General features: G+C 46.7%; 1 protein-coding gene across 3 annotated transcripts in view; it reads right to left on the reverse strand.

Moving 5' to 3' along the window:
* Positions 1–9,095, reverse strand: part of LUZP2 (leucine zipper protein 2) — a 1,804,399-nt gene extending 1,795,304 nt beyond the window's left edge. The window contains exon 1 of one of the 3 annotated variants that reach the window (XM_069623501.1): positions 8,698–9,095. In XM_069623501.1, coding sequence (XP_069479602.1) covers positions 8,698–8,759 — 62 coding nt within the window. In that variant the 5' untranslated portion in view covers positions 8,760–9,095. The remainder of the gene's footprint in view (positions 1–8,697) is intronic. The other 2 variants (XM_069623499.1, XM_069623500.1) reach the window with 2 other exon arrangements.
* Between the last annotated feature and the right edge of the window lie 287 nt (positions 9,096–9,382).

Raw genomic sequence — 9,382 nt, forward strand, 5'->3', positions numbered from 1 at the left:
AATGTATCTCACAGTTCTTGATTTTGGCCATTATTTGGTATTTACTGCGTGTAATTGCAGCCATTTATTGTGATGAAACACACGTGCTGTAGCACATGTTTTGGCTGCATTGTGCTGTGTGTGGCCTCGAATTGCTCAATTATGAGTCTTGTTCATTGTTTTGGGTAGCCCTCACCCCCTTTCCAAGGTGGCTGCTTCTGATGCTACTTGTGCAACCTCAACTTGCCCCTTCCCCATTGGAACCCTCAACCTCATCTGCCAATGGGTTGCACTGGGAGGCGGGAACCGCCCCACTGTACAAAGGACCACTTCTAAGGCCCATGCCTGCTCCCTGTCAGCTACCGTAACCCTGCTCGCTGCTCCTTGCCCCCCAGTTGCCTGGGTGTATTTGTGCTGCTCCTTTCCCCCCCTCTGGTTGCCTGGGTGCCTGTGTGCTGTTCCTTCCCCCTGTTGCCTGGGTGTCTGTGTGCTGCTCCTTACCGCCCCTTGTTTCCTGGGTGGTCTGTGTGCTGCTCCTTGCCCCCCCCTCTGTTTGCCTGGGTGGTCTGTGTGCTGCTCCTTGCCCCCCCCTCTGGTTGCCTGGGTGGTCTGTGTGCTGCTCCTTGCCGCCCCCCGTTTGCTTGGGTGCCTGTGTTCTGCTCCTTGCCCCCCCTCTGGTTGCCAGAGTGGTCTGTGTGCTGCTCCTTGCCCCCTTTGGTTGCCTAGGTGGTCTGTGTGTGGCTGCTTGCTCCCCCCATGGGTTGCCTGGGTGGTCTGTTTGCTGCTCCTTGCCCCCCGGTTGCGTGGGTGGTCTGTGTGCTGTTCCTTGCCCCCTTTTCATATGCATGCTCACTTGTTTGCTAGAATCCCTTCTATCACACTCTACACTTGTCCCCTGTTTAATCCTCTCCTTCTACCCACCCTCCCACATCAATCCCTCCTTGGAGTTCATCTTTGCACATTATTGTTTAGCTTATTTCCATTTAGGCCTGTGCTGTATTCATTTAGCCTATTTCAATTGACCTTTATTGTATGCATTTATTTTACTTCACACCTGACTGTGTTTCTTGTGCAAACTTATTGTGTCATCTTCGCTGCCCCCCATTTCATGTTTGTGATCTCTTGTTTGTCTTTCTGTCTTCCTGCTTGCCTCTTCTTCTCTTTCACCACACTCACAGTCTACTCACTTCTCCCTTTCTCGCCATCTTCCTCTCTCCCCTCTGCCCCTTCCCCTTGCTACATTATTGCACTTACTCTATCTGAAATGTCATCCGACCTAGTATGATGGTAGCTGTCAGTTCCCCCCTCCTTCGTTGTTTACTTCCTCTCCGGCACTACCTGAAATGTCATCAAGCCTAGTATGGGAGTTGCTTGTTTTGTTCTTCTCCTTCTCCCCCCGCCTCTTGTCTAATTCTGGCACTATCTCAACTGTCATCAGGCATCGTAAGTTAGCCGCTTGTCTGTCTCTTTACACCCCACCTTTTTTTTCATTGTCAATCGCTCTTACTCTATCAGAAATGTCACCTGACCTGCATGAGTGCAGCTTGTTTGTCTCCCACCCCATTTGTTTTCCTCCCTCTCCCCCACCAGCACTATCTTAAATATCGTCAGACCTATTACAATAGTTGCTTGTTTTGTTCTTCCCCTTCTCCCAACTCCACCCTACCTCTTGTTCAATTCTGACACTATCTCAATTGTCATCAGACATAGGAAGTTAGCCGCTGTCTCATTCTCCTTCCCACCCCCATTTCCCCACCTTATGTCAAATGCACTTGGACAGTCAAAAATGTTGTTAGGCTGAGTATGATAGTTAATTTCTCATTCTTAATTGTATCAAGGACCTGTAAGAATGTCATTGTATTCTCCCTTGTTGCCTCCCTGCCTTGAAGTGCTTGGAAACACATTGTGTATAAGCGCTACATAAATAAACAATCAATCAATCAATCAATCAATCAAACCACACAGTCTAGCACATAGCTCCAGAAACATTACCAAATACACATCATACCCTTCCTTAGCACTCTCACTACCGACCTCTATGATGCAGTGGACCCAGAAACCTTGGCCAACCTCTACATGAGAACCCTCACCAGCGCAGCCCATGTGGTTGCCCCGCTCCTACCAAAGAAAGCTAACCCACCAATTACATCAACCCCTGGTTCTCCGCAGACCTCGCAACACTATGATCGGAAAAAAAGGGTAGCGCAATGGACCTGGAAAAGAAAAACCACCACCAAATCTACCTTCACTGGCTTAGTAAACTAATACAAGGAGCCCATCATTCAGGCTAAATCATCAGCCTATAACGCAAGGATAGCCAACACCAACTGCAGCTCGCAAGAGCTATTTAAAATACTCAGGGAACTAGAAACCCCCTCTGCCCCACGGAATACTCTCATCAAGGATGAAACCTGGTGCAGCATTTTTCAGGAGGCAATGCGTGCCAGAAATTGCATCCCTTCAATGTAAAATTGCAGAGAAACAAGGAGCCACAACCCTCAATCACCCACCTTCCCCCACCAAGCCCTATTACTCCATCAAACCTTTAAATTCAGAAATGTGAATATGGAAGAAACAGCAAAGATGCTCAAAACCCTCAAATCATCTAGGTGCAATGGGGATATCTGCCCAGCCAAAGAGATCAAAGAGTGCTCGCTCTGATACCTTAGTCCCATTCTTAACTAAATTCATCAAGGCATCCTTCTCTTCCAGTCTAGTCCCAAACAGTCTTAAAGAAGCGTGGACACTCCCACTTCTAAAGAAACCCTCACTCGACCCACTATCCCCAAACAACTACTGCCCAATTACCACAGAACCCTTCCTTCTCAAGATCCTGTATAGGGCAGTATATATACAAATTCAAGCATACCTCGAGGCACACCATATCCTAGGATCACGCCAATCTGGCTTCCGACCTGGGCATGGTACCAAATCTGCCCTCCTGGACTTAAAAATCCCTGTCTCCCTAAAAGATGAAGCAAAACCAGCTATCATCCTCCTGTTAGACCTTTTGGAAGCCTTTGATCTAGTTAACCACAGCACTCACTGTCAACATCTCACCTCCTCCGTCAACTTCTCGCTAGAAGCAACTTTGTGGATCAGATCCTTTCTCTCAAACAGGTCCATGAGAGTCTTCTCAGACACGGACAATGTATCTCCTATCCCCATTCCTTGCTGGGTCCCTCAAGGGTCCTGTGTGTCCCCACTCCCTTTACAATATTTTCACAGAGCCCCTGTTCGACCTGCTTGACTCCCTGAGTGTCTCATACACAAATTATACTGATGACACACAAATCCTCCTACCCTTAACTGGCTCCCACCCAAAGGATTCCCTGACAATCAACAAAACAAAATATATTCCACTACCCAAACTTGGATGGCAACCAACGACCTCTGCCTCAATGATGAAAAGACTGAGATCCTGCTTGTGGGCTCATCCACACTGTTCGGCAAACTTGGAGGAGACTTCACATCTTTTCTCATTGATAGCATCCAAATTCCAATATCCACTTAAAAACATTTGTGGGTCATCTAAATGCTATGCTCTCCTTCAAAAAAACACAACAAAACTTATCAACGCAGCCAGACACTTCCTCTAACCTGCGAGCTGCCTAACCATTGCTAGAGCCACCATCGGAGCAAGACTGGACTACTGTAATGTCCTCCTCACTGGCAGTTAACAAAATAACTTGGACAAACTCCAGGTCATACAAAATAATTTACTTTGAGCAGCCCTGAGCATCTCCAGAAGAGACCACATCACTGACACCGGAAAGAAAGTACATTGGCTACCAATCCAGGAACGGATAATCTTCAAGACTCTCTCCATCATGCACAAATGCCTATCTAAAGCAACTCCACATTAATTATGCCACTAGACCAAGTAAGGCCTACCAGCTGAAAACGCCCAAAACAAAAACATCAAGAGGAGCAGGATCTGGATTCCCCTCTATTGCAGCTAAACACTGGAACTCCCTCCTTCCAGAACCAAGAGCAGAACCTGCCTACCTACCCTGCCAGAAAGCTCTCGAGGCATGGCTTTTCACCTAAACAGGTCCTCCTCTGTTTCATGACACTCAGTACTTTCTACGATTTCTAATCACAGTGTAATCGGATGCAACAGCGCCCTGATGACCCTGGGCTTGGGTGCATTACAAATGTAAAAAAACAAAAAAACAGTGGCATGCACTTTTGAGTCTCAGCAGGTCACACTAGAACCAATGTTACTGAGGCACATAAGCACCCCCTCCACCCGCACCTGATTGGAAAGCAAACATAAAGATTGGCAGTAAATACAATGAAACCGTGGGCAAAGAATATATTCCCCAGATTCCCAGTCGGCAGTGTGATTTTCTGAAATCTCAGCCACCATCTTAAAGGGCCATGATTATGAAAGCACCCCCTTTCTACAGCACGGGGCTCCTCAAAGAATTTTTCAGACACAACCTTTAGGACTGAAGCAATCCTTGATAAGGCAGTATCAGGACAAAACGTATCCACGGGTTCAAAGTCGGATCCATTTCAGAGTTACAGGAAGCTGAGCATTAATTGCGACTTTAACATTTAGAACTATAGCGTAGGATTATAGATTCTTGAAGGGGTTATACGCTTGATTATGCCATACGTGAAAATTGCATGTAGCAACCGGATGTTAACCCGGGAGGAAACAGCAATAATGCTTCTCGCCTCAATTGCTGTGCCTTACATCAGCACATCAGCACTCTGCACGAAGCAGAAGCCTTCATTAAAGCAAGCTCTCAAGCTCCAAGAGTTCCCATGAGAAAGAGTTTTGGGCGGGGAGAGGCAGGAAAGGATGGGAGTGGCCATAAGGATTAGCATGTCTATGGACAGGCAATGGGTGGGCTCATAACCAAACAACAGCTATACACTGTGTGTCCCTCCTCAAATATCATTCTGTTGTGTCCCTCCTCATATGCCACTCCTCCCTACCTGTACTTAAATCAGTACTCAGATGCAATAGTTTGGGCTTTAAAGTTGTTGCAAGCGGCACCTAATAGCCCAAACTAAAAAGGGATGCCACATATCTGCATACAAATCAGAATACAACAGTGCTCCCGCACAAAACCTCTCGGTCCGGCGTTCCCCTCACCTGTGGAACCTGCTGCTGCCATGGAACTTGTTGAGGTGCTGAGAATGGTGCCCTCTTAATGCCATTACCATAGCAACTATATTATATTTGGTTCGGAAGTTGTTATTCTAATAAACACAGCATATGTGCTCCCAGAGGCCGTTTTTTCACCAACAATAAAACCCATAACACTCTGCATTTTTGTCAAGGGTGCTATTAACAACAATAATGAAAGTTACTAGGGTACCAGGTGATACTATTGTATTACCCAAGTCAAAGACCCTCCCTTTACCCCAGTCTAATAACTTGGACGTGAGGCCTTCTGCACCGTTTGCTGCCCACCAACCTCGTCACTGGTATTTACAGATATCCTTGATCAGAGTGGCCCTAGTTCTGAAACATGAACACGTTTTCATTGCTCAACCTGCCGGACATGGCGAGAACCCACTTCATTGGGTTCAAAGTCCAACTCCTGATAGTTCTGGGCCTTGGCTGCTAAGGTATAATATTGAACTGGTCCAGTAGTGCAACATTAGCTGGATGATTGATTTATTTTCAAATGTGCTATACAGTACAGTGGCACTTTGCTAAAGCTCTACTCAGACCTACATATCTAACCCATGACTTCATGCATTGCTTGGCAAGAAACAGGAAAACCAATCGTCTATACAGCCTGCTCACCAGCACAGCACATTGTGTTTTTTTTTGTTGTTGTTTCTTTTAAATCAGACGGTATCTCCTGTTGCCCAAGTTTAATACGCCACCTACTCGAGCCACGGTTTCTACAACATAGAAGAAAATGGTTCGTAACAGCTTTGCAGGTTTGAAATAGTACATTAGGAAAGTTGTTTGTAATTGCCAATAATCGGGCTATATGTGACCTTACTAACCTTGCTAAGGCACTCTTAGTTCTGCTTCTACTAATGAATGCATATTCCTGTGAAGTACTTTCGGCCACAATCCTCTCACATCAAGCACTGATGTCATAGTTGATTTTACTACCGACCTCAGTGACACTTGATTCATCAAGCCTGCAGCATGAGGGCTTGCTCAGACCTGACAGGAGTTTAACTTGCACGCACATCTCTGAAGCCAGTGCTTACTTTACGTCTCTGAGTTACATCATAGACTTTAATTTCTTCAAACTGAACATTAGCTGTCAAGTTAAGTTAGCTTCACCCAGAGGTGTGGTTCTACATTGCTAAACAGTGCCAAGTCTTCTACTTCTCAAGTTAATGTTATTAATATCACCAAACATCTACAGCCACAGCCTGCAATACACCACAGAGCGAACAACTCTGAACATATCACCAGAGCTAAGCACCAACCGCGTCTCAGTTGGCACACTGGGTCAGACCGTACTGGTCACATCCACAGCGGAAACACAGTTGCAGTGTATGTGCTGATGAACTAAGAACAATTCATTCTGTGCATTAAGAGGAAACTACACAGGGAAACAGACTCAGACGCCCCATTTCACATGCATTCGTTTGTTAAACTCCAAATCGCTCCAACAGGGCCACCAGTCCTCAAAATGGGGCGAAAAAGATTCAGTGGAGTAACTTTGTTGAAAATGTTGGGGGGGAACATGACATCTGAAGAAAAGGTGCCAAAGGCAAATGAATGGGGACAAAATGGTGTGTCATGAAAGTTGTGGGGGGGACAAACACCCCTGCCCCCCCCCCCTAAAATTACGCCCATGAGAAGATGAACCCTCGGTGGTGTTATCCCAAACCCCTATTTAGAAGCCATGAATGCATAATAATGAAGCAAGACGCTTAAAGAGGATGGCATCGCGAAATTGAAACGTCATTGCAGAATGCATGGCATATTTAGATGTTTTTATGTTTATCCACCACTATGTAGGTTTTAAAAACCAACATCCCCCAATGCACCATCCACAGCAAAAGAGTAAGGCGGGATTCGGCGTTTAAAGAAGAGACACTGCGTGTACATATCTGGCTCCCTTACTTCAGAACTAAGCATGCTTGTTTGTGCCATCCAACCACCAGCCCAGTGTGCCCACATGGCCCTCGTTAGCATTCAACTTACAACAATATGTTTAACATGCAGCGATATCGAATGTGATAGGACACGGGCTCTAGCCAAGGTCGTCTTGTTCTCAAGGTAACAGCTAAGCTACGTCATGATTCGTCTTGCCTAGGGTGAATATCGGGGAGCAGAGCTCACTCTGAGGCATGTACAACCGTTCACAGGGGCGTGCACATCATTGCGTGTTGTCAATACTTTGCAAACTTTGTCCACCATGGTCCAGTCATTGTTTATTATGTTTCTCTTGGCTTTCCAATTTGAGTGCACAAAAAATAAAAAAAATAAACAGAATGCTTTCAATCCACAATTCGCATCCACAGGAATCATTCTTCAAAGAAAACAAGCATGACAGCATGTTCATACTATGTTAGCAGCCTACAACATGATGACTGCTGAAGACTAGATGAGTATATTTCCAAAGCCCCCCGAAAACATAAGCACATATATAATATTGAATTTCAGTGAATTTCAATCCTTTACAAGAGCAGAGATGCAACTCCACAGCCTTCCCCCTGATTCGACCTGTCTGTCATTGCTGCACGTGCAGCTGTCACTGCACCCTTCAAGCATGCACACCCAAGAAGCCCCCTCAGATTGCTGAGCAACTGGCAGGTATGCAGTAAGATCAAACTTAGGACTAGATAATGGTGGAGGCGGATGTGCAGTGGCTGCAGCTGTGATGCGCAGAATACACACATGCTCCTTACAGCCACGAGCAGATGTTCAGACCTATATGCTTCGCTGGGATGGGCAGTCGTTAAGAGGCACTGCCCTCATACATGCAGCAGGGTCATTCACACTGAGCTGCCCTGTAAACACTGCAGCAACGCCATGCCAACGTGCAAGAGCGGAAGGAGGCATGCGATGTGCCTACAATATGAACTTTTGTCCATGCATGGAGCGCCCCGGTCGTGCAGGCATGCCGAGTGAATGCCTCGCTACTCGGAAGCCCTGTGAATCGGTTGCCCCGCGGAAAGCGAGCAGCTTCCGCTCAGCCCAGTGCCGGCGGGCTGCGTGTCTTTAGATTCTGCGCGCGTTACACACCAAGGTGGCAGGTCACGCGTAGGGAAAACAAGCATAGTTCAGAGCCAGCTTTTCTTGCAACTTTATCAAACGTGTTCACTTCAATAGTGTACCTACGTGTAGAGATTTCACGTTGTATAAAACAATTAGTTAATGGGAGTTTTTCTCGATGCGTTCATTTATTCAAAATACTCATTCAAAGTGTACTGTTCAGTCTAAAGAAAAACCGCTTTGTCAAGCAGGGCTGCAGCAGGCACAGCATTCCTATTAGCAGTTAGTGCCTATCGTGGGTCTGTGTCCCCACTTAATTTGCGATGTGGTGTGTGCACGCTCTTGCAATGCCCGCAGCTCTGGCAGAAGAGGAAAGCAGTATACTAGCGTGGCTATTCAGGTGAGAGATCACTAGCCAAGCACTGAAAAACGCGCCTGAAGTTGCCATCATGAGAAAAGACTGTGCCATTCCCGGCAAACACAAAGACTGATTTACGAGCTGCTCCGAGGTCAGCGGGACAATTCAGACAGACAGCTGTAAGAAAACGCATCCTGTCACTCACCTGGCGCTGAAAGCCAGAGCCGGGAAAAAATGCAGCAAGTAACACGCAGAGATGAATTTCATCCTGCAGCTCGCCTGGTTTGCTTCCTGGTGGTTGCCTTTCCGAGTCCTCGGTTCAGAAAGCCCTCCCGGAAAGCTGGCTGCCTCCGTGTGACCAGATCTACGGCTGTGGAGACGGCGAGAGACCAGCGGAGAGGATAACGAAGGGAGCTCGCAGAGGGCTTTGAGCCTCTCCCGTGATGTCACAGGCAGTGGAGCTGGTGCTGCTGCTGCTGCTGCAAGCCTCCTGCCTGGGAGAGAGCCTGTGATTATTCAACACAGCGACTCTATTGATGTCCTCGGGGATCCGTTATTACTACCAGTTTAAGTGTCAGGCCAGGCGGGAGGGGCGTGTTGTGAACGCTTCAAACACCGAAGCTAAAAGTGACTTGATTTGCCAGGTGGCTTATTTATTGAAGCCTTATTTGGAAGAAAAAAAAATCAAGCATTTCCGTTAACGATGCTTAACCGGCCAGATAGCTATTGTTGGCGTTATAATTAAGCATGGATTTTGGAGCTCTATCCGAATATGCAATAATACCGAGTGCAGTGTTCGCCGAAATGTTAGCAAAAGGCAGTGAACACCCATTGAATTAGCCTTGTCCTGCTATTCGTAAGTTATTAGCACTTAGACGGCACCACTCTGC

This window comes from Ambystoma mexicanum, chromosome 11, assembly GCF_040938575.1.
Source record: "Ambystoma mexicanum isolate Mex_15411 chromosome 11, UKY_AmexF1_1, whole genome shotgun sequence".
NCBI classification, from domain to species: Eukaryota; Metazoa; Chordata; class Amphibia; order Caudata; family Ambystomatidae; genus Ambystoma; species Ambystoma mexicanum.